Raw genomic sequence first — 25,131 nt, 5'->3', positions numbered from 1 at the left:
GGGTTTTTTTTTTCCAGTCCCTCTTGCTAGGAATTATGCATTTGCACAACTTACTACTTATACAGACAATATTTAGAAACACAACTCATACAATAGCATTAGAAAGATGTGTATGTTTATAGGATCTGAATTAAGAGATGGACCCTTCTCCCATGTCATGATACAGTAACTACACTGAGGCAGACAGCAGATAGGTATTTATTCCCACAGTACTGTCACACAAGGATCCTCCTCTCTAAGGGCCAGGTGGCAGCCAGTGCTGGCCAAACAGGTTACCAGATGAAGTTCAGGGACACTCCACAGTACTCAGCAGCTTCCAGAGAACACCTGAGGTTAGTGGGAGGCTGAAACTCAAAACAGATGAGAAAAACAAAAACTGAGGAGAGTGTCAAGAGAAGTACCCTGGAGAAGCAGCCACGACTTGGTACATAGCTGGTCCCAACCTATTTGCTCCAAGTGCCCAAGCTCAGGTGTAGGAGGAGGGTGTGCCCGGGCTCCCTGCCAGACTTTGCAAAGGAAACTGAAGTTCAAGAGAGCTCTTGCACTTCCTCAAACGGGAGCAGGAGTTTCCTAAGGGGCAGCTAGAGGGTTTCAGTTTAAGCACATCACAAATAACCTCAGAGAAACAGAAACCAAGATTGGCTTTCTGCAGCAGAATGCAGCCTACAGGAATGTGGGCAACAAATGATGTTTTTTGACAAGTACCACAGGTGGACCAGAGGGCAGCTGATGCGTCCAAGCTGTCAAAAGCAAGTTTATAACCAGGTTCCTACAGCACCGGTAATACCAACACTGAAATGCAGTGGGGAAAACTACTTAGAGTTTGTAGAAAGAAACAGACGCTGAACAGAAAGAAGGCACTGATGCCGGTGGGAGCAGATGAAGAAGTAGCATAAACAAAACAGGCCCGCTAGCCTACAGTTTCCAAAGACACCAGCCATCTCTACAATGAGATCCTGTGCTTCAGAAAGAGAGAAATGAGGGGGGATAGACTGCTTAGCTAAAAAAGTGTGACGTTTACCCTATAAGGTTTAATGACTGCTCTGGGTCGGACAGGTCCTCCACTGAATTTCAACGCTGCCCACACAAGGGGTTGGTTCGGAGTTTTGCTTTGTATTTAATTAGTTCTTCACCTCAAAGCCCCACTTGCCTGAGCCTGAATGCTTAAACCAAGCCACTTAAACACTTCAGAGGGCCTTTCGCTGCCAACAAACCAGCTGAAGAGGCTGTCATTCACCTCGGAACGAGCTCCGAAAGAGGAGCAGAGGCGGCAGCGGGGCCGACAGCGCGGTCACTCACGGCACAGACAGGGATGTCTGCTCACATCCCGGCCCGCAGGCAGTGGGGGTCCCTCAGCCCGGCTGCCGAGAGGGGCAAGCCGGCAGGGCCCCTCCAGCGACCCCCGGTGGCACGGGAGCCCCGCTGGAAGCCCGCCGAGGGAAGCCCTTCCCGGCCGCCTCCTCCCCGCTCCGTCCCGCCGCCCGGGCGGCTCCGCGGGTCCTTCCCCGTGGGGGAGGGGGCGGCGGACACGTGGAGGCCGAGCCGGCGGGAGCCGAGCCCGAGGGAGCCGAGCCCGAGGGAGCCGAGCCTGAGGGAGCCGGCCCGGCCCGGCCGGCAGCAGCTGCCCCGCGCGGCGCAGCCGCCCCTCCTGCCCGGCGCACGGCACTCACTTGTGGGGCGGCGCGGCTCTTGCCCGGCGGCCTCCTGAAGAAGGAGGTGCGCGCGGTGAAGAAGAACTCCTCCGACTCTTCCTCCTCCAGGCTGCTGTACCCGCTGCTCATGCTGCTGGTCCAGGTCATCGGCGGCGGCGGGGGCTGCTGGTGGTGCTGGGGCCGGGCGGCGGAGAGCGCCGTCCCGGCCGCCGCATGGGGCCCCGCCGCTGCCGCTCCTCGCCCAGCCCGCGGGGTCCGGAGAGGAGGAGGAGGAGCCGCGGCTCCGGCGGCCCCGCTCCCGCCCTCGCTCCGCTCCCTTCCTGCCGCGCGAGTTCCCGGGCAGCGCCGCCCCCGCCCGCCCGGGCAGCAGGTGAGGGCTGCGGGTGGCTCCTTCCTGGCTCCGCGCCCCGCCGCGGCCTGACCCCCTGCCCGGCTCGGGCCGGCGCCTCCGCACCTCCATGCTCATTACAGCAGAGAGGCAGCTGAGAGGGGCCTTGCTGAAGTGAGAAGTTCCCAAACCTTTCCCTAATAATTACTCAGTTTCACTCTTCTATGCACCGTAAGCATAGTCATTTAAAAAACTACTGACGGCGAGGTACTGGGGAGAGCTTTTCCCCTACAGTTCTTCCAGCGATCCATGAATTCCGGCTGAGCAGTCACAGCCTCCAGCTCCGCAGCCGCCGCCGTGCCCGGCCGGGGCCGCCCCGCGCACCATCAGCAGCACACGGACTATTAACTCAATGGAATTCATCGCCCCAGGATGTAGCGAGGAGGGAGGCTTGTGAAGACTCACCAGGAATTAGATATGTGTGCAGATAGCAAGAATATCCAGATCTACAACTGGAAAACATATTTAAAGCACGAAAGTGCTGATAAGACACAGGGGAAACATCAGACTCATCACTACTGGGGGAAATGACAGACAATGCCTGAAGGCCAGATCACTCCGTAATTACCTGCCGGAGAGTCTCATGTCCTCGCTTAATTTATCTAGGGCTGGTCACTGTCACCGACAGGATACCGGGTTTAAGGTACGGCTTCCTAAAGCTGTGCAGCTGCCCGTAAGAGCAGATTTGCCTTTCCTGCACGCCCTTAGCCCGGTGTTCCTGCTGTGCCCCGTGCCACAGCGCTGGTCCCATGGGGGGAAGTGAGTCACTTCAGCCACTTGCTGCCGGAGCAAACCCTGAGACATGGGGATCAGCAAGGCGATACCTTTCTGCAACAGCACAGCCTCAGATTAAACGTATTTGATGTTGCACGTTGACACATCAGTTCCCGTGGTCTCAGTACTCAGATACAGATGTAATCTGGGACACCCTTAGCTAACATCTCCTTTCCTTCTTCCTGCTCCCCATTTCGTTGATCCCTCACACACTCCTCATTTGCTGTGCGTGGCTGCTTCTATCCCAAAAGGAGAATGGGTCTGTTTATGCCAGTAAGTGCTCCTCCTGGACCAGGTATGCCTTATATATTGATAAAGTCACCTCAAAACTGGCAAAACCACTCACACTGAGAACCAAAACCGGTCAGTCAGTTGGGAGGTGTTAAATCCTTACCTTCCCATAAACTCTGATTCTTCCAGATTTTCATATGGAGTTTGGCATCTGGCAGATTAGAAGGTATCATAGCTTTTAAAAACAAATTATTGAGTCTAACAGCATAGATGCAGATGTGTCAGTTCTTGAGCCTACTTGTTGGCACTGTAAAGCCCTGTGGTATGCAAGATAGCTGCAAGATAGATTTAAGTTGAATGCCAAGTTACTTGAATGCGACTAAAATGTATTAAAATGCTTGTGTAGACAAACAAGGTTTGTGTTACCTGGCTTGCTGAGCCCAGCCCCATGCCAAGAGGAAATCACACCAGAGATCTGCTGGGCATGCCTCTGAACCTGTCCGAGACCCAGCTTCTCCAGTTTACAAAACTTTTGGGGACCCATGTCCATGATCACAGTTAAGGTGAAGGATTTTAAGTGGCTCAGGTGTCATTAAAAATGGCAATTGTGTTTTCAAACTACAAAGGTATTTTTATATATTATCTGCTGGCACACTTGAGGGACTCACCAGGAACAAGGGGCGCTGTGTGTATAGCTTGTTTGCTTGGCTGCAGTCTCAAACCTGATAGTGTGTGGGAGGAACTTGAGGCTGGCAAAGAGGATCATTGAGACAATAAGCTGCTGCAACAGAGCTCAAGTTCACCTGTGCAAGATCAGTTGCAAGTCCTGGGCTCAAGTTTATATATTCCCTAGCAGCAAGGCATGGCATTCACCTCATCTGTAAAGCATCGTTTATACTGATAGCACCAAATTCACATTATCATTTTCTCTAGCTGCAACAAAAAACAGTGAAGAAAACATGTCTAAGTTTTCTGTGATATATCTTCCAGTATGAGTTCAATCCTCCACTGTAGCTCAATTTTTAAGACTACTAATTTTGACAAGACATTTTTTACTTTAATTTTTTTCCAAACGTGGCACTGACCCAAACAATCCACATCAAGGCACAAACAGATGTGATGCCTTTCAGTGTTGATTTGTTTGGTGCTTGAAAGCAACATACCCAAAAAGAAGTATTTTTCAAGGGTGATACTTACAGATCAATTGGTACTCTTGTGGATTTCACTGTCCCCTGGCTACTCTCTGCCCATGTTTTTAAGGTTTCTATCCCCTGATGAGTACTCTTCCACATTCTCAAATTGACTTTTTAATCTTACCTAGAATTTTAATCTTACCTAAAATTGATTCAAGGCTCTTTGTTAGGTGCTGCACTGAAGCATCTACACTACAACACTTGCACTACTTTTGGTTTATTCTGACAGGCCTCTTAAATAGTCAACAAAGAAAATGCAAACAGCACTTCATAATGAAAATAAAAATAGCCATGTGTCAGGATAGTAATAAGCTTTCTGAAAGCATACTTGTTCTTAGGGAGAATTATGGATTAATGATTAAGTTAAAAAATTAACTTAAGGGCCAAGGAATATGGCATAGGAGTGAGATCTGAAACACAGAACGTTACGAGGCTCTCCATCAGTCCTTCTGAGAAATAATCCCATCCCACAAGAAATTAAGCTGTCAATCAGTTATCATAGGATCACACAGGCAGTTGCAAGAGGAGAAGAGGGAGATGCCTTTTTGAGATGAATCATTATGTTCAAGTAGCAAGTAGTGCTACAAAGGCACCCATGAAGAAAAAGAGAATGAACTTTTTTAAATTATAGCTTGATGCCATAGATAGAATTTCATAGTATTTTTAGACTGTAGCCAGTTAAAAGTGGTGGCTCAAGTAACACAACCTAAAATAGTAATAGGCACTCTATTTCAAAGCAAGAATCTCATCAATAAAATATGAATAAAAAGCAATCACAGACAAAGATAACCTGTGTGACATACACTGATTTGTTGTGTAGGAGGAAAAACAATAATTTAAATGACTGTTCCTTTCTAGGATAAAATTCAGTTTTAAAGCACTTTGTGGTTTTGGAGAATCAGCTGAGAGAAATGAATATCAAGCATAACTTCCAGAGAAGTGAAAGCTGACTTCTTAAATGCCAAAACAGCTGTGAATAGCTTTATGAATTGGGCAAGAATTAGGACTTTGAACTACCCTAACTGAAATAACCCTTAGAACCAGACATCAAATTGCACAGAGGTAAATTGCTTCACAAGGTCCTGCAGCTTTATTGCTTTATTTGTATCAAAATATCACTCTATTGAAGTAATCAGAACACCTCAGAAAAGTATGGTTGAACAGGATTACACAGGTTATTAGTTCAGTCAATTCATCTCCTGCTCTGAAGAATAACCAAGTACTTTACACCATCCCTAACAGTCCTTTAGCTAAACCATTCTTACTACACAGTATGGTGCTGTACCACCTCCACTATAGGCCATCCTTTCCACTGTTTAAGTTATTTATTGAGTTAGAAAGCTTTTATTAACCTCTCATTTTGCATCCTTAACCCTGCCCATTTGTTTCTTAACAAAAGAAACAGAGGTAGAACAGTTCATTGCTGGCTTTTCAGAGAAAACTTTTGGGTAAGTGAGGACTCTTTTTGTTCCTCCCATTCTTTTTCTTCCCAGACTAAACAAAGGGACAACTGATAAAACATCCTATGGAGTTTACATTAACTCCATTACCAACTGCATGATGTTTACATGTTTCTAAAACATCCCCTCAGCCCTCTGACAGAGAAACTGGGAGGACTCATTGAAATGGGAAAGCTGCAAAACATTGACTTGGCCAGTAATTCTGCTTTGAGGTTCGGGACCAAGCTGGTCACTGCTGCACACAAGCCTTGGTCTTCTCTCCAGGCTTGTGCCAGACCACATCAAAAGGCATTGGGTCAAAGGAGCAGGAAAGGAAAAAGCAAGGTATGGCCTGGGTCGGAGGGTCCTGTGGCATTTAAGACTACATTTCTATTATAATTTAAAAAATAATGTGGAAATCTCAAGAGAACAATTCCTCCTTTTCTATCTTGCCTTTTCAGTCTCCCCTGGCTGAAATCCTGCAAGGGTGCTTGGACACCCTGGCAAGCAGGACCTGTGGTGGCCCCACAACCGTAGGCAGCAGCCTGCTGTGGGTGGGAGCAGTGAAGGGAAGCAGGACATGGGCTGAGGGAAGGAAAGGTCATCACAGGGACTAAACTCCCTTACACCCTCTAAGTTTGCTTTAGTATCCCTCCAGTTTCACCAGCGCTTTTCAGGAAGAGTCTCATTAACAACCCTTGCAGTATTTTATTCTAGCTGCTATGAATTTGCCCGATGCCCCCAGCCCCTGGCTGTTTCAGGAACCCTTTTTGTAATTTCTGGGGTGCTGTGAGTCTCTCTACCCTCTCATTTTCTGTCTTCATATGTCTTTGCAAACCCTGTTCCTGACCCCAGTAGTCTTATTGATGATTAGTCCCTATGGGACAGACTAAATCTTAGGATATGTTTAGGAGTGAAATCCAAAGAGGTTCCTGCTAAATAGCACATTAGATTTGGCTTCTGTGTAACACATTTAACTGGGAAATATAATTATTCCATTATGTTAGTTATTTAAATTATACTCATATAACAAAAAACATGTCCTAAAAAGAAGTTGCAGAGGAAAAAGGACAGCTTGTAACAGACTGTCCCTTTAAAACTGGAAAAAATAATTAATTGTGTGGGCTTAGTTTTTTCTACATTCCAGCTGAAAACAGTAGTAATTTCAAATGATCAAAGGAAAGCAATAAATTTGAAATACAACCAACACAGACCATCTACTCAGGCCTGCAGTCTCCTTACACCAGTAAACTTTCTGTTTACTAATTTCTCCCATTTGTCTTGAATTAATGGCTCAGGTCTGTTTAGTACCACTGGCAGCAGTGACAATTATCCTTTGATTCATACCCCAGCAAGTTGTTAATTCAAACAAGGTCATTGCAGCCACACAGGCACATGAGTGCAGACTGAAAACAAACAGGAGCCAGGTAAACAGCCTCTCCCCATCCCGTGGTGAAGAAATGCCTTGGGGTACTTGTTATGGCAGTCACAACCTTAGACAGCATTGTCAGGAATCCTTTTCTGGCTCTTCAAATTCGTGATTCTGCCCAAACCTTAAGCTCCTTTGGTGCAACTGTTCATCCAAAATCCTCAGAAAGAATGGGATATAGCTGGAAATTAAAAATAACCTGTGTAATCACTTTCTTATATGTGTGCACATTGTCCCTCACCAGATCTCTGTTTTTCATCTACCATACTTGGACTGGTCAGATGACAACAGAAATCAGAGTCAGTTCACCTTTCCCATCCCAAGGTTTGTGCTCAGACCAGCCAGACCTACATTAGTTTGAAGGGGGAGAGAAAGTGAATGGAACAAGAAGATTTGTGCTTGTCTCCTTTCTTGTGATGCTACAAATATATGGCCACCTACCTAAATCCACAGTTTGACTGAAATCAATACAGCTATTCATAATTTCAAACATGCACATAGTTTGGAGGATTCTTTATCTTGTTGCTACCTAAAGCTATAAAGATAAAATTGTACCTTTCTAACAGTTTTGGAATTACCAACATCCTTGTGTTAGAATCTGACAGCTTTCCAGAATATTCTACACCTTTTTATCTCAAACAGATATGTCATCAATTCTGCTTAGCAAGATGACTCAGTGTTGGCCAGGACAAGGCTAAAAGTACACCCTTCCCCAAGGGACTATTTCTGCAGTTTGAAGACACTGACATGGAGTCTGGCTTCATCATGTGTTATCAGCACTCACCTTCCCACATCCTGCCCTGCCCCAAAACCCACTGGGACCAACTGAAAGACTCCCATTGCCTTATCAGCCTTGATAAGGCTGATAAAGCAGTTCTTTGCTGTACTGGTGTGCATTTTCCTATCAGTATTTTTGCATCCCAGTTAGGCAGAAGTGCGCTCCAAAACAGATAGGCATGTTAGTAATTTTCCTTTCTTCCTCTCCTTTTGATTATAGACTGCATTATTAAACAGGTACTTTCTTGTCAAAGATCCAAAAAAGTAGATTTTATAATACAAATTATGAAAAAATACTTCATATGTCTGAAATATGTTTAATCAGGGGGCTTGAGAGAGCTGTGCACATGTCCTGAAGTGAGAATTGCCCTGCCCTTCACTCTCATTTCCAAGGCTGGATCAGGGATATGTCAGTACTAGTAGGAACTCAAAGGTGAGAGCCATGTCCCATCTGGCAATCCATTCCCTGCAGCAACAGCCTTTTTAGCTTACGCTAAAAGCCTTTTTAGCCAGCCCCAACAATGTCAGACAAAGTCTGTCAGGACCCAGATGTAGCTCAGAAGATCCAGCTCAATAACCAGGTAAATAAACATCCTTACTCACACAGTCCCATTGATGTGAGTAGTCACACATGAGTATAAGCAAACATTGGCATAAAGGAAGCTCAGAGGCTTGGGAGTGCTGTCATCCAACTCTCTGCAAGCATCCATGCCTTGCCAGGGTAACCAGTAGAGCTATTACACGAGAGAATATAATCTCAAGGAAATATTCTATAACAAAGTACAGAAAACAGACATTCTCCTACTTTTATTCAGTTCCTAATTGCTAACAGTGTATAAAAATACTCAGGGCAGTAAAATTAACTAGGACCTTCTGTTTTAAGTATGGAAACCACAACTGTGGAAGCTCAGCATGCTTTGTGGATACCAGGAAAATGTGAGCCCTAATGTGCTGTAGCTGCAATCTGATTCCCAGCATCTGTCCTCAGACTGGTGAATTGGTGGGGGAAGGGGCCTTCTGGTCTGGGAATCACATCCCAATTGTCATTTCCTAGACAAAGAACTAGAAATTGTCTTGTCATACTGTGTATGAGATGACATTTTGCTCTGCTTAATAAGTCTGACTGAAGTAGATCATGGAAATTCCCTAGAAGCTGCCTGCACAAGTTTAGGACTTCCTAGTAAATCATCTCAACAGCAGACTGTGAAGACAACTGTCCCAGAAAAACAGTGCTGCTTGACAAGGCAACAGATCTGACAACTTGTTTGCTGAAATGGCTGTCTAATCCATCCAGTCTGCCCTTAGCTGGAAAAATCTGGAAAAAGTCTCCTTGAAGTGCAGTGCCCTGTGCCTGTGGAGCCAGCCCAGCCTGCCTGCCCTGCCTGCCCGCTCCCTCCCCAGCTCGCCAGCCCAGCGGGCCATGGAGGAGCTGCCAATGCAGGGTGATTGGGCTTTGGCCTCTGTGCTTCTGCAAGGCTGCCCAAGATCAACATTTTGCACATTTTCAGCAGGGTGTGACCACCTTTGAAAGTTCTGACCTGAATCAAGCTTTCTCTTAGCTAAACCTCACTAACTCCTTTGATATTTGGTCTGTGTCCCATTCACTGACCCAAGACCTCTCTGATTGCCGTCTTTGCTATCACGCTCTTCCTCCCTCACTGAGAAAGCACTGCTGCAAAGAGAGAAAAAAGTAAGACAGTCTAAAGAAGAGACAGGAGAGCAGGAAGAGGGAAAAGTTTGAAGTGAGAAATAGGCAAGTCAGCAAGTAAAACCCAAATTAAAAGGTAATATTTTGGAATAGAACTAAGTTTTCCTCACCAGAGTTCCATAAAATTCCAAAACAAATGTCTATGGAGATTTCTGTGTGAAAAAAAGAGCACATGTTTAGGAAAGCTGAGATGTACATTTCTAATTTTGAAGGAAGATTTAGAGAAAAAACATACTGAAAAAGTAGAAATTAAAATAATTTTATTGGTTTCTCTGGGTCTGCATTGAAGGCACTTGAGACTGTAGTTCATGTTCACACTCAGGTGTTTATTGTTTCTTATCAGTAAAACAGTCTCACTACTGTGAGTTCAGCAGCTTTTCATTAGAAGGCACAAAATGGCCAACAATCTCTTGTTACAAGGTCTTTTAAGAATAAACTATCCAATTAAGAACTGACACCTAGATTATTTTCCCTTTTAACCCAATAACTGATCCCAAAGAGCTGCAATCTGGACTTTTCTGCCCAAATACAAAATGCCACCCAAACCCATGAAGAAGAAGGAAGAAGAAGCATGAAGAAGAAACCCAGGACGACACGCTGTGCCCTCCATCTTGCTTCCATCCACAACATACTAAAAATCCCAAACCCTAAATTTCTCACCAAGTGATACACCTATACCCCTCTCTGTAATCCATTTCAAACTTTTGTGGATTCCAGTCTGTCTTGAAGTCTAGGAAACTTTCTCCATGAATGAGGGTTAAAGTCAGTGCTCCCCTGGGGGGCAGACAGAGAAATATTCCTGGTGCTCTGCGTTTCCACATAATTTAAAAGGTAATCTATGTGAAAAGGCAGCTAAGGAAAGCATGTGTATCAGGGCTGAGAAGATACTGGAGAACTAGGAAAGAGAAAACAAAAGGAAAATATGATGCTTCTAATTTTCTTTCAAAATTATGGAATGATGTGCACACAGCATCACAAATCCTCAGTTTAGGAGATTTAACATATGGAGGGAAGAGAAAGGCAGGAAGTGGATGTCTACATCAATGAGAAGTCCAGCAGAGCTGCAGATCACACAGGGCTGTAGCCTTGTCAGAGGCATCCTAGCTCAGTATGGCTCTTGCTCTCCTCTGCCTACATTTTATCAATCAGACAGCACTTTGGGGGGAAAAGAGGTGACCAGAGGGGAAAAAAACAATATATGCACTTAAATGCAGTAGGAGAACCATTCCCACCCCGAGGGAAAGAAGCCATTTATGCCCCCACAGACTGCCACATCTCGCCCTGCAGTGGGTGAGGAGGTCAGAGCCTGAGCCCTGGGCTGATGCAGGGAAGCTGACATTACTTTTTTCATCTGTTTCATTAACAAAACCCCCGTGATGTTATAAAAAATAAACACAAAGGGGATCTATTTGAGTCTCAAAGGCATGTACTTGTAAGGTGGGAAATGCCTCTTTCATGACTGACTGCCTCAAGCTTAACATATTCCTGCAAACCCTTCATGCAGGGCATGACCAAGACCCTCATTACTTCTCTAGCCTGCAGCAGAGGTCATACATGGGTCAGTACTGAGGTCACAGAGGAAACTATAAATCTAGCAATTTATATCTTTTGTCTATTTGCTATAGGTAGTATTTTATATATAACATGTACATGACCTTCAATTTAGAGGACTTGAACCAACATTGCCAAATAATTCCCTTTCCCAGCTCAGCCCCAGGGTCTGGTGTTCTGAAAATCTTATTTCACATGTTAGTTCATTTGTGAGCCCTCTTTACAGCAAATCAATACATTTCCTTCAAAACAAACCCCAGAGGTTCTTCCAGGGGTAGTCAGCACCAGAAATCACATCATGAGGGGCAGTGTGGAGCCCCCCAGTCTTTTTCTGCATTTCACCATTCTCTTACACTATCCCAACCAGTGTCACTCACTCAGCCCCCTCACATATTTTCCAGGCACTTTGAACAGATAAAACACACATGCCATACCTGGAATCCACACATACAGGCATGTAGGATGCAGCCTGCTCTGAGAAATGTGGGCGTGAGGTGCTTTATGGGACCTGGCCAGATGCCAGAGGTCACTCCCTAGGATGGAAGCCTTTGCCCACTGAGACAAATAACCATGGCTGGCTGAGGAACCATGCTGCAACTACTCATTACTTTTCAGACTTAACTTTAAAAGAAAAATATTTAATTATTTTAATTTTACAGTCTTATGTTTACATGGTTTATGTTTACATTGTCTAGAATGTTAATCTAAATGAATGTTTTCTAAAAATTAGTGTCTACAACTTTTTTCCAGGGAAAAAACCCTATTCCTACAAAATAAATTTATTTTCTTATTTTACTGAGTTTGCATGGTTACTCTTTCCTGTGATCTGAAGAGGGAGGATCTGAGGTTTTAGTGCTGTTGTCATCTGAATGGACATAAATGGTGGAGGAATGTGTTAAAAAGAGGTTTTATAGTGCAGAGATTTGAATATGAAACTTTGCCAGTTGTGGGACACAGCAAATTGTACAGCAATCCTACAGAAGCAACATCTCTGGTATTTTCCCACCACAGCAACATCCAAACTCTAATGCCATGGCTGTAGATTGATTTTTTATGGCTTTAAAGAGTGTAAACTCTGAACTTCTGGAAACTAAAGTAGTTGTAAATTAAATACAATTTTTATAAAGTCATGTGTAAGTGCTATCCAAGGCTTTCAGTTCAGACCCAGCCCAGGCTCAGTGCACTCAGGTGCTGCTCCTACAGAAGGCAGGGGTTTCAGTTTAGCACATGCAGAGGGGCCTTACACAGGAGCAGGCTGGATTCAAGTGCTGCCTCTCCAGCATGACCTGTGCTTCATGAAAACTCGGTACGTCCAAAGAGGAGGCTGGGGGAAGGGAAGCAGAGGAGCAGAGCAGATGTGTCTAACTCAGGCTGTCTTACAAGCCATGGCTCCAGCATTTGGTACCAAGCATATGCTATATTTTCTACTTGAAAGCTGGCTGCCACTTCAAATGAAAATGGTTTTGTATGTGCTGCACCATAAAATTACACAGACACACAGACAGAGAGGGCCACTCTAACTAGCTGTTTACCTCTGTGCTTCTACCACAGCACATAAGTTATAATCGGAGGAAGGAAACTCCTAGGAGATGTGAAGGCTTTAATTGTTTCAGCGTGCAGATGGTTTGCATTACAGCAAATCCACACAGCACAAGGTCACTTCATAGTTCAGTAATACTGTTTCATCAAGTGAATTTAGTTTGTTTACACCTCTTCTGGGAAAGTTTTAACTGCTATGTAACTTATTTTATAGATATTTCTAGACTTTAGAAACACTGCAACAGGTGAAACTGGAAGAGCGTAGGTTGCCACAGACATCACCCTCATGTCTGATGCTTAGCAATTTTTAGAGCAGCTAAATATAGCTTTTTTCCTACAACATTTGAACAACATGTTTCATCGCGTTCTCTTTTCTGTCACTGACATAGAAATGCTCTGTTCCAGGCTCACAGAGACATCTCCCACAACTCCAATTTCCTTCGCTATATTGAGATGTGCCACACAACCTGTGCACCTAGAGATTGACACAAGTAGTTACTCCTACCCTTAAATATCAGTCTGAGCTGTCCCTCTCGGGGAAGTTTATGTTCCTTCTGCACAGGCAGCTCAGCTGTTCCTGAGGCAGCTGCTGAACCACCTCAATTTAGGGCTTGGATGGTTAGGATAAACTGGAACCAATTTTTTTTCCTTTTTTTTTTTCCTTAATAGAACCAGGCTGAAATCTCCCACAACAGAACAGCTGCCTCATCAGCTGAGCCACCCCTCCAGGCAAAACTGAGCTTTCCAAGAGGAAAACAAGCTGGGTACTGGGGCAGCAGGGGACTACCATAGCAATACTGAGGTAAGATGTCACTGGTCAGAGCTCAGAAAGCTCCATGTAGGAGAGGAGCACAAAGTACACTAGGGACAAAGCTGCATAAGCCACAAGCACTTCCTTTTATGCTGTTTACCAACTGGATCCCAGATCTGTCTGGCTAGCTGCCATTACAAAGGCAATGCCACCAATGCCAACTGTGAAAAAACTGCATCTGGCATGAACAGTGCATGGCTTTTGTTTTAAAAAGGACTTTCTTTGTTCCTCACACCTTGTCCTTGAGTTCTGCTGGTCAGTGCTTATTCTCATCAGCCATACACTGTCTCCATTATTCAGGCTCTACCTCTTGTCCCACAGGAGCAGTGCCAGACCCCCTCATCATCATGGGCAGCACCACATCTCCACACCTGCACTCAGTGTCGGGAGTGCCAGACCTGGAGAGCAAACTGCAGCAACACATGGCCAAAGAGAGGTTATGTTCCTGTGGCTCAACAGATGTACAGATCTATGTCCATGCTCCTCCCCTCCTCTGACATGTGACCACATTAGCAGAGTCACAGGATAATGGAAATCTTTCCATTGGTTGGACCTCAGAGACAGTCAGTGGTGAGTGAACCTGCAGTCTTACATGCAGACCTCAAAACATATCTGAAACATCACTTATGATAGCAGCAGAACAATGTTAAAGAGTTCATGCTCTGTGCTGTATGTATTAGGATATCTACCTTCATTTTCTTTGGGCCTGAAAGTCTTTATAAAAACCCTTTGTTTCAAAGACCTGTTTTTAAATTAACTTACAAAAAGTCTGCAAAACTTTTAAAAATATTTTTGTGGCAGAGGTGTGAGGATTTGAAACACAGAGGCACACCAACACTGCAAGCCATACCTAAGAATTTCACATCTGTCTCCTGGAAGCAATCTCCTGCCACAACCCCACCACACTGCACGCAGTGGTCCTCGGTGTGGCCTTAACATCTGCTTCAGCATCTGCTCTGTCAGAGGAGCTGCCCCTGTGTGCTTGGCTGCTTTCAAGGGCCTCCTGCTGTTGCTCAGGGTGGCTGGCAGTGCTCTGCAGATGCAGATACCCTTACAAGGCAAGGCTGCAATCGCCCCCTCCAAGGTGGGGCTGCAGCAGCCACAGCCGCCACTGCACATCCCTGATCCAGCTTTCCTGGGGCCATTTAAAATAACTTTGGGAGGCAAAAGGCAGCCCAAGCTTTAGGTCTAATGCTTCATGTAGATGATAAGCTGAGGTGCACTTACAGGACAGTGAATAGAATTTGTCTAGCTCCTAACTTGGACAAGAGACTGCAGGCATCTGGGCCAGAAAGCGTGCAGCTGCCAAAATTAAGCAGGCAGCTGGAACCAGAGCAAACTGCCTCTAGCAGCCCTGCCAACAGATTCTGCAGGTCAGCTATTGAAATTATTTGCACATCAGCATATTTCAAATTTTGAATGCAGCCTTTTGTGAAAGATCACAGTGAGAGCATTTGTAAAGAAGGGGTTGTTCTCAGACAAAAACAATTTCCTAAAGAATCCATTTCCTTAACATCAAAAAGGTGGAAGGTTTTCCTAAAACTGGCACCAAGAGCATATCTGTGACATGGAGATAATTACTGGAAGTAACCAGTGAGACTGCCAAATCTGACTACAGCAGAACTGCCAGATTTTTTTCCTTCTTAACTGATGCCAAAACACACAGGTGACTTATAAGAAACAAAACTGTGGAGAAGGGTGTAAAATAAGACTACTCTTACACACAGCACTTTAGCACAGTCTAGAGGAGTTGTCTATGAAATGCTGCCACCGTTGGACTGTGGCCAACTCATCTTAAAATTCAGATAGCCTGAGGGTGGGTGGGACGGAGGCACACATACTTCCCTCAAATCAGAGGCCCCATGGCTCAGGGACATGTCCTGACTCCCCATCAGGCAATCTCAGTCCAAAGAAGGCTCAAAACTGCAAGTTGAGGATACTTTAAAGAAAAAAAGAAAATTGATGTTTACAAAATGTTAGTGAAACTGGATCTGTTGCAGCAAAATTCTGCTTTTACTGACTTTTACTTTACTCTTACTGACTCTGCTAGACGCTACATCTCCTTTTTCACTGTCTAACCTAATCCCATGATTCTCAAGAATCCCCAAGAGTGGGGCTGCTCTGGGAGGCCTAGACAGCTTGATGGGATACAGAAGGATACAAGAATACAAAATCCAGATGGCTCATGTCAGCCCCTCTTGTCCCTTTTCTGTCTCTCTTTTCCTGGCAGGAGTCCTCTCTCTGGCCCCACATGGGGGATGTACACATCTGACAGGCTGCTCCTGCCCTGTGTGGAAGGACCTGGCAGCAGCCTGGGGTGTGGCTGAGGCAGGGCAGGTTGTGGGAGCTGTGCAGCCCAGCACAGCCTGGCAAGTTCCTGCTGGGAGATGGAGCATGGGATCTCAGAAAGATGGTTCAGCCAAAGGAGAGGGCTACTGACCTACCCACAAAGGGTCATGCTAAGGACACTTCTCAGACAGACAGCAGCCACCAAATGACAACTGAAAGTGTGGATCCTAGGTATTTTCAAAACACTTTTTTTCTTTCTTCTTCATTCAGTCCAATATATTGTTCCTGTCTTTAGTTATATCTGCTGATTGTGGGAAAAATAATATGAAAACTCATCAAAATCATAGTTCATAAGTGCTAGTGCCAGAGATTTTATTCTGTCCACTCTCTCATACTGAGTTCACTCTAAATTTACCTTCATCTGTAATCCTCAGCTTTAAGAAATCAACCTTGCTTTCTTTCCCCAAATGATGGATGCTTTAACAAATTCAGGGATATTCACAGAAGTTACAGGTAAAGCGTAAAGAAGAAACAATGGAGTTCTCAGAACTCATAACTCTGTGCCACCTAGTGCATTCATTCACCCATAATATTTTGCAAGAAAGAGTTCATCCTCATTGTGTTAATAGGTAAGGAACACAACTCACAACCATTTCTAAAATCAGCTTCTACTTCTGACTGCCCAGACTGAGACATATTTTGAGGTAAAAAAAAAAAAGCAGGTTTGCATGACATGGGCAACTCCCTCCTCCCAAAGCAATGAAGAAAAGAAAACCAGAGGCAAAAGACTAAAAATTAAATCAGCACATCTGAAAACTAAGTCCAATTTTTCTTGCTGAAGGCCATAACTAATCAGTCACTAGTAGAGCAAGGACTGCAAATCTGGCTTCCTCAGCCCCTGTTTCATGCTCTAATTCCCACCTCCAACAAACTGCTTTATAATAATCATAAGACCTTTCTGATTAGTCATATATGCAGATAAGGAAATCTCTCTTCAAGGTTACTGTAAAGGGAAATGTTACTCAGGATGGCAAAAGGAAGGTCAAAGGAAGAGAACAATGCAAATGGAAAACAGAAAAATACTGGAAAGCAATGTTCCTTTAAACCAAAGTTCAGGAGTACTGGGAAATATAAAAGTAATGTTCAGCCTTGTGATACACTGGTCTTCCTTCCCCAGGGAATAATGCTGCAGAATTTTCTGATAAGAAATTGTGATAGAAAAGCCTAGTGAAATTAAGAAAAAGTATTTTTTATCCTGAGTCAACCAAGTGAGGTCAGCCCCAGGCAGGATGCATGGTATTGACTTCATCCTGCTGCCCCATGGTAACCACCACTGCTTTGTTCTCACCTAGGATTGTAAAGCAAAATATTCAATGAGAGTATGTATCTTCCTGTCTGTCAGAAAAGGCAAAGCCTTAAAAGGGATTTACCATGGCTACAGTATGCACTTGCAAGCATCAGCAGAGAAAAAGATGGAGAAGTATAAGGTATGATTTAGGCAAATCAGGTAATCATATCCAGTTATCCATCTTAATGCAACATATCAGCAGGCAAAATATCTGACACAGGCATGAGCAGCTTTCTTTCCATGGGTTCCCAAGACTAATTGAAATACATGTGTCTGAAGATCTCTTGGGATCCCGTGATGAAAGTTTTCTTCTCAAATGCAAAGGGCAGGTAATTTTTCCAAAAATTTTTCCTATTTATCCAAATAGGGCAGGCATGCAGAGACCAGCCAGGTTTATTTTCTCAGGAACTGTCCAGTGTCCAAGCATCACGGCTCCAGCATCATCTGAGCCAGGAGCTGATCCAAAATTCATCCATAGGAGGGGACTCTTCATTAGGAATCAAGGCATAAGTCATAAGTAACATGAAGGTCACAGATGAAAGGTGATCAGGATGCAAAACTACTGTTGGATCGAAAATCCCAATTGGGACATCAAAACCATAATGTAAGGTGTGTATCTTGAAAGAAGTGGTAAAGAGACTTTTTCTAATTTTTTGAAAGGTTTGTTACATGTGGAGATTCTCAGTTCAGTCGAAGAAAGAACAGAGGTAATTTCTCCCAGGCTGAGCCTGGGAATCTTAGAGGAAAGAATTAAAACAATCATTATCTCTCTTTCTGTAACCATTGTTTATAGTTATGGTTCTTCACAGTGTGCTATTCATAGTCACCAATAGTGTGAGACGTTTCTACTTTGAGACCAATCAAGTATCACCTTAGCAAGTCACATTATAAAAGACTCACTACTTTCATTAAAGTTAGCCTTTTGATCCACCTGAAGACTGGAGCCTTTCTTTCTGCATTAGTTACATCATTTGTGAAATAAGCATTCAGAAAAAAAACCCAAACAAACAAAAAACAAACCAGCAAAGCAACCCAACAAAAAACCAATTGCAACTGATTATCAGTGTATTTTTTGTGGAAGAAACCAGATCTGAAAAGCTTGTAGGAGTATACATTTTGTATCTCTGCCTCTGTGTTCCCAAGAAACTGTACAACAGCCTTTTCTATCCAGGCAGCTTTTTTCACTTGGCAGTAAAGTATCATAAGGTCTCAGGAGCAGGGTGCTGAATCCCCAGTGGACCTATGCTGCAGGAATGCAGGCTTACCATAGCTGAAATAAAAAGCGAGGAGGGAACATGACAAACTAGCTATTGCTTGAGATGTCCTGCAAGTGCTAAGAGAATCCAGCATGTTTTCATCTGAGACAACCAGCTACTTCTTCATGCTTTGGGCAGGAACAAGAAGACTACTCCCCAGAAGTTTAACGAGTGGGACTTCATGGTCGTGCATTTAAATGGCATGCAACTGGTGACAGCTTCCCCTTTCCCAGTGAGGATATTGAAGCTTTAGCACTACATCACTGAATTTTTACACACCTAAACACACTATTTGCAGAGTAAATGGGGAAGGTTTAAGCTCCTATCTTCAATTCCTGTGGAGCACACTGATATGAGACAACATATACAAGAATGGAGCTTCACTGTAGAATGAGATCCCTTGGAGCAGGGGAACACAGAGTGCAGCACATGCACATAGCTGGGGAGAAACCGAACTCCCGAGGATAAGTGGGCTCTTCTGCACTGAGGAAGGTCTGGAGGGCAGCTTTTAGGCAGTGCCACTAGTCAGAGGAAGCCATGAATCAGTATGAAAAAATGCTACCTGCTGTCATTTGATTCCTGCACTCTGGGAAACAAGACTTTTCATTTCTGTAAGAAAAACAAACAGAACAGCATAGGGCTCTGTTGTCTACCTGATTTCCTAACAGCTGTCTTTGTTACTGTTGGTTGGCATGCTACTTGGATCAAGGACTGGGAACAAATATTTTCCTATCTTCACCCGGCAATGTTATCATTAAAAATAATCAAAAACCACTCCCCACCTTCCTTCCCCACCAGGGAAGGTTTTGCATCATGCCCTTCCTGCACTGAGTCAAAAGGCAGCAGCAATCTCTTCTGTGTATATTTCCAACAGCTGCTAATGCCATATGTCAAACAAAAAGGCTGAAACTCTATTAAAAAAAAAAAAAAAGGCAGATAATGTGAAGCTGGAAGAGTATTTGAGAGCATGGGATATGAGTTTCCCAACAGTTCTGACTTTCTTTTCTAATCAGTTCTCACTGCCATCTCATTATTTGCTCAGGGCAGGTCTATGTGGGATGAATTAAGCAGTCTGCATCATATCACAAGCCCAGCTACCTTCCTGAATATTCAAATGCAAAATAAAATCAGCCTCTTAAGTAAGTGCACTAGAAAGTGTCTGATATTAAATATCTCTTCAGCCCCTTGTTATACTTCACAGCCAGTCACCCCTTTACCCCTGTGGATTAGTAGGTTAGGACAAACCTGACATGGCTGCTGGTAATTCTATTTAGAGTGAGGTGTTTAATGGATATGAAAAACAATCAGGCCATGAAGGGTGGAATGAAAGCCACTGTCACTCTGTTTGCCAGCCTGTCTCTAACTGAAAGGCAAAGTTCAGTACTCCATCTGTCATCTGCAGCATATGGACTTCTAAGAAAAATCAGTGTTAGGACTTCACTGAGACACAGATTTGCAGGGCCCAGCATTTACACCCCATTTAACAATTTCCCCACCAGTGCTCATTTTCTTTGCGTGTGTTGAGAGTTTAGTAAGGCACTCAGGACACTATCATGGTCAGTGATCTATCACCCAGCAACTGTGCAGCTTCCACATATCATCTAACCTACACCATAAACCAGCAAAAGACACATCTTCAAGTACACCAGTTTAGATGCCACATCCATTTGCCTTCACATGCCACATCAAAACCAGCTGTCCTCGTGGCTGCTGTCCTGCTCTGCATGTTGAAAAATCCACCTTGAAGGTAAGACAGAAATGATCTCTGATCCCTCTGCTGCAAACAGTCACAAGCCCAACCATCAGGCCCTACACAGAACTGAACATTTTAGAGGATCAGTTCTCTTTGAACTTCTTCTGCAATATGATTAAGCAATGCTATTTGAGTACTGGAGAACCACCTGGAACATACAGGACCTGCAAGACTGCATTTCCTGCATTAAATTAGCAATGTTATCATCTCTGCTCTGCTGAGCCTGCTGAGATACTGGGAAGATATTAATAACTAAATTAGGAAGAAAATTGGCACAATAAAAAATATGTTATGCATTTTACATCCTACACCTGGCACAACACTGACAGCAGTGGAAAAGATTGTTAAAAAATATGTGTGTTAGAAATAAATAGTGGAAAAAGAACATTGATCTTACAATGGCAGCTGACAAACTGACAGGTTGAGGCTGGCTACATTTTAGGGAAACAAATTTTCTAGGAAGACAATACAAACCTCTTGAATATGAAAATAGCTAATTGTACAAAAAATCAAATGCACATTTTAAATGTTCCCCTTGTCTAATAGGAGCATTTTCCTCTAATTTGAAGCCTTGTCTGCTGTTTCAATGGAACTAGAAAATCAGAGCTACAATTGATCTGGTTGCTAAACAACTGATAATTGACCTTCTCCAGGTTTCAGTAATGTGTGCTTAAAGCAGTGAGCTTGTTACCTTTCTGTTTCAAAGGTTGGGCCTGAATATGAAGCAAGTACTTAAAATGGAAAGAAACCCCCAACAAGCCCAACTTAAGATAAAAAAGGTTAAAGATAGATTTACTGATAAAAATGTGTGTTTTTTAAACAAAAGTTTAAAAAACATAAAGGCATGCAAACACAATTCAGATTGCTTCTGTGGGCTGAAAATTTCCACCCGGAAGCTGAAATTTATTCTGTTAAAAATATCAATTCTAGTATTAACTCTGTTTGGTGATATCATGGTGATATCATACAAGTCCCCTCACCACATGCCACATCCAGTCTGTACTTACTGGGCTTTGAGGTCTACTCAGAGTTCTAAAATCCTCTCCTTGTTTAAATGTGTCTTTTTATTTATCCTACTTGCAATATTCAACTACTGCCTCAGTCCCCATCAACCCCAAGAAAACCCAACAGACTATTCCATTATGCTTGTACCAGAGAATACTGAAGAAGCCCAAATACCTGATAGAGTAAATTCAACTCTATAAAATGTTACAATTAATTTATGGTTTAAAGGCCTTAAGTCATCATTGTACAAAGCTCGTTTTAATAATATTCCTTTGAGTGAGGGTTGCAAAGGGTAGTGCCCCAGGAACTATTGTGGAAACTCTCAAATTATTTTTTGAAAGCTTGGAACTAATTTATAGTTTATATAAGTGATCAAGCCTTTTATTCTTGCCCAATATATTTCCCTAATAGTAACCTGGGAAATATACATAATTAGAACTGAAATCAGCTTCAGTTTTGGTTTCAAAGCTTTCACAGTTACTGTCAAAATTTAAAATTTGCCTCGTTTTTCCTGCCAAAACAAACATAATTCACTTTTCTTCTTGTCCTTTCAACTACTACCAAGCATAACCAGGTTTAACATAGATTTGAAATGTGTGAGCCATAAGCCCCATGCCCGTTGTACAGAGTACACACCATTACCAAGCGTTAGTAGAGGAAAGCAATCAATAGCTCAAAGGTAGCTTTTATTATTAATCAAGAACTGCACACACCTATATCTGCTCTGTTTTGTCAGTTTTTTTCTCCATGGGTTATTTTTGAAGAAATGTTCAACAACCATATTTTTTAAGGGAAAGAACTGAAACCACTTTCAGTTTCAGGTACATTTAGGTGACAACCTCAGTGCCCTTCCATGTCCAATTTGAAGCAATCTGGGGGTATAGTTATCCAAGTAATTTGCAATACCCTGTATCTCATTCTATACTTTATCAAGTGCCTCAGGTCTTGTACAAACTTCAACTCTGAATGCCCTCTGTCTGTGAGAAAATTTGATTGTAGTGAGACCTCTTTGGGAAGGCTTGTCAACTTGAAGAAAAGAAATTCTATCTGTGACTTATGCATAAAAAATTGTCACTTTTTGATTCATCTAGGATGACAGAAAAACAGGAAAAAATGAAAATCCACATAATGGCTTTGATACTTAGACTTTTGAGCAGGCCTAGGCATGTCAGTCAGAGCTGGGGTGCCTGTAACTGGCAATGTGGTAGCACAAGGAGGATTGCTGGAAAGGAGCTTTATTCATCCCAGTCTGCTTGTTTGTGGAAGAAATTGGCAACTCTTTCCCCAGCTTTTTCCGAGTGCTCTGTACAAGACCACAGAGAACCTATATACATTGTTTCCTCTTTAATCTCTATAGCAAGTCTGTTCAGGAGGGAAACATCTAGGGCCACACAATTTTCACCTGAGTTATGTATTTCTGCCATTGGGTACTTGCAGTATGTTTGACTTTGTGAGTTTCGTTTTCAAGTATTTAACCCCGCTGCCTTAGCGATGTGTAATAGCAGCTTCATAGTGGAATTTCCTTGACCTTTTTATAATGAAATATTTATGTGTGTATATATACACACTGAGAAAAAGAAGCTCAAAAATTAGGTCTTTTGAGCTCCAGTGACTTGCTAACAAAGTCAAGCTGTGTGACCACATTCCAGATTCTGAGACTGTTTGACCACTCATGTGTGCACCCAAGTGCTCCAGTTGCTGGCAGAATTGCACAGGAGGGAAATCCACTGGAAATCTGTAGACTCTCTTTGCAAAATCAGCAGTTAAGAGCCTGTAAGAAATGTCTCTTTCCCATAAGGGAAATCTTAAGTCTAGATTCTCAAACTGTGTCTCAACATGACATTTGTTCAAGGTTATTTGGAGTTTAAGGTGTTCCAGCCACATCACAACACTCAGCCCCTGGTGTGCTGACAGCACTGTTCGCAGGCTGTGTTGAGAACTAAAGAGCTGATTGGGCTTTGCAAGGACAAAGGTTAGAAGCTACAACGTTTTCCTGACCCATTTTGAAAGAGCATTGTCCAAAACCAGCAATCCTGGTGCCACTGGGAGTGGAAGAGCAAGGGGAACACAGAAGAGTGTAGAGGCATGAACAAGCACTCAGGACCAGAAGCTTCAGCTGGGCACCAAGCTCTGCTGCACTGGGGGCACCACCAGGTCACTGCAGCAGAGTAAAGGGCAGTTTGTGCCCAATCTGAAATGTTGTTAGAGAGTTAGAGTTCAAAGCATTGCCTACTGTCATCACAAAGTAATATTCTCTGTGTTTGAAGGAGCATATGCAAATAGAGAGGTGCCATGACTCTTTAACCTGTACCAGCACAAGAGTGCCAATACAATGACTTCAAACTAGTGCTTTAGTGTTTTAAAAGAATGCACTTCAAAACAAAGCAGTTGTCCCAGGAAGAAAAGGCACGAATCCCAGGACTATATATAGTCTGTTAGCAATACTAAAAAATTTGAATGTTCCTGCAAAATCCCTTCACAATTTAAACTGATGTTCACTGTATAGGTGACGCATTCCCAAATACATGTGTGATCTTTGCAACTCTGCATTTGACTAGCATAGCTCATGCAAAATTAACTGGTTTTGCATGTCATGTGATTTTCAAAGTCATGATATAGATAAAGCAAAAGCAGGCATCACTGGGAAAAGTTCTGTGCCAAGAATCTAATGCCTATTTTAGCAAAAAATGCAGTGCAGCACACAGCTCTGTAAAAGACAGCAAGTGGCACTGAGAATCCAAAGTCCTCAATATAAACCCTTCATAATGTTTACTTAAGAAAATCTCTGCTTTTATCCGGTGGACTGTGTGTTAGGTTGGCTTCTGGAGTGCCTCTCCTCACAGGCTTCAGGAAGCAGCTCAGCTTTCACCTGAAATGGAATTGATCCTTCTCCTATGACTACTCCCGGATATCAACCAAAACAAGGAAAGTAAAGACAATTGGAAGATTAGATTCAAAAGCACACAGTCCTGCATCTAAATAAAACCTGCAGACTAGACACCATCCACAGAGTAAGAATGCAAGAATAATTTTGTAAAGAAGATAGATTCAGTCTTTTTACCATCATCTTTTTCCCATCCCCTGACCCCTTCACGACCTTATACTAAACACCTGTTCAGTTTTATACATGAGATGCAGGTTCAAACAATAAACAGAAAGTTAAAAATCACCTTTAATTCTGATAAAGTCCAGGAAATTTTAGCATGGAAGAAAATAGTAATTTTGAGAAGGCAGCTGAGCTGAGAGTTGTGTTTAATTAAATAGTAACCTAATGTCAGCTTTTGCAACAATGTCCCATTCAGAGATATTAAAATTATTTTTTAAATTCTAATTTCTTTTTTACCTACAAGAGAAGTAGACAAGTCCTAGAAAGACAAAGTGGTCTGAGCAGGTCAGTAGCAGAGGAAGGAGCAAATTCAAACCTTGCAGATTCCTGTGGCAGCTCCGTTTGCTCTGTGCATGTGGGACAGCCGTGCATAAAGAAAATGACCCAACAGGAAACATTCCAGGTTTTCTGCATGTAAATGGTTGCTGCCTCAAAACCAGTGGATGATGGATGCTGAAAATAGCATTTGAATCCTCATCTTTTGTGTATCACTTGTCAGGCACACACTGACCCAAACAGCTAGTGAGGAAAGAGATTTGCAACAACTGTCACCCACTGCAAGCAGCCAAAGTGTGGCTTCTTCCAAGAGGAAGGAAATCAGTAGGAAAAAACAGTACTTCTTTGATGCAGGCTTGTTGCACACAAACAAATGCACATGAAATTTGGCTCCCCTAAGTCCTCTAAGGCTCAAAGAGCAAGAAACTGTATCCTTGCTCAGTATTCATACCCAGGACAGCACTTGCTCTTTTATAGATCTCTCACAGGCAAGCTGTGCGTGTCTTTTTGAGTAATAATTATTTTTAATGCCCTTCTCTCTCTGCTCCCGTTGTATTTTCTTGCTGACAGTCACTCACACTTCCAAAACCTGTGTTGCCCTGTGCT

General features: G+C 43.2%; 1 protein-coding gene across 2 annotated transcripts in view; it reads right to left on the bottom strand.

Moving 5' to 3' along the window:
* Window positions 1–24,621, bottom strand: part of RASSF3 (Ras association domain family member 3) — a 76,312-nt gene extending 51,691 nt beyond the window's left edge. Inside the window, exon 1 of one of the 2 annotated variants that reach the window (XM_064701866.1) lies at window positions 24,566–24,621. In XM_064701866.1, coding sequence (XP_064557936.1) covers window positions 24,566–24,604 — 39 coding nt within the window. In that variant the 5' untranslated portion in view covers window positions 24,605–24,621. Of the gene's footprint in view, window positions 1–1,670; window positions 1,916–24,565 lie in introns of those variants that run through there. The other variant, XM_064701865.1, reaches the window with a different exon arrangement.
* Between the last annotated feature and the right edge of the window lie 510 nt (window positions 24,622–25,131).

The sequence above is a fragment of the Zonotrichia leucophrys genome, chromosome 1A (assembly GCF_028769735.1).
Source record: "Zonotrichia leucophrys gambelii isolate GWCS_2022_RI chromosome 1A, RI_Zleu_2.0, whole genome shotgun sequence".
In the NCBI taxonomy this organism is placed as follows: Eukaryota; Metazoa; Chordata; class Aves; order Passeriformes; family Passerellidae; genus Zonotrichia; species Zonotrichia leucophrys.
This window is presented reverse-complemented; position numbering and strand designations above follow the sequence as displayed.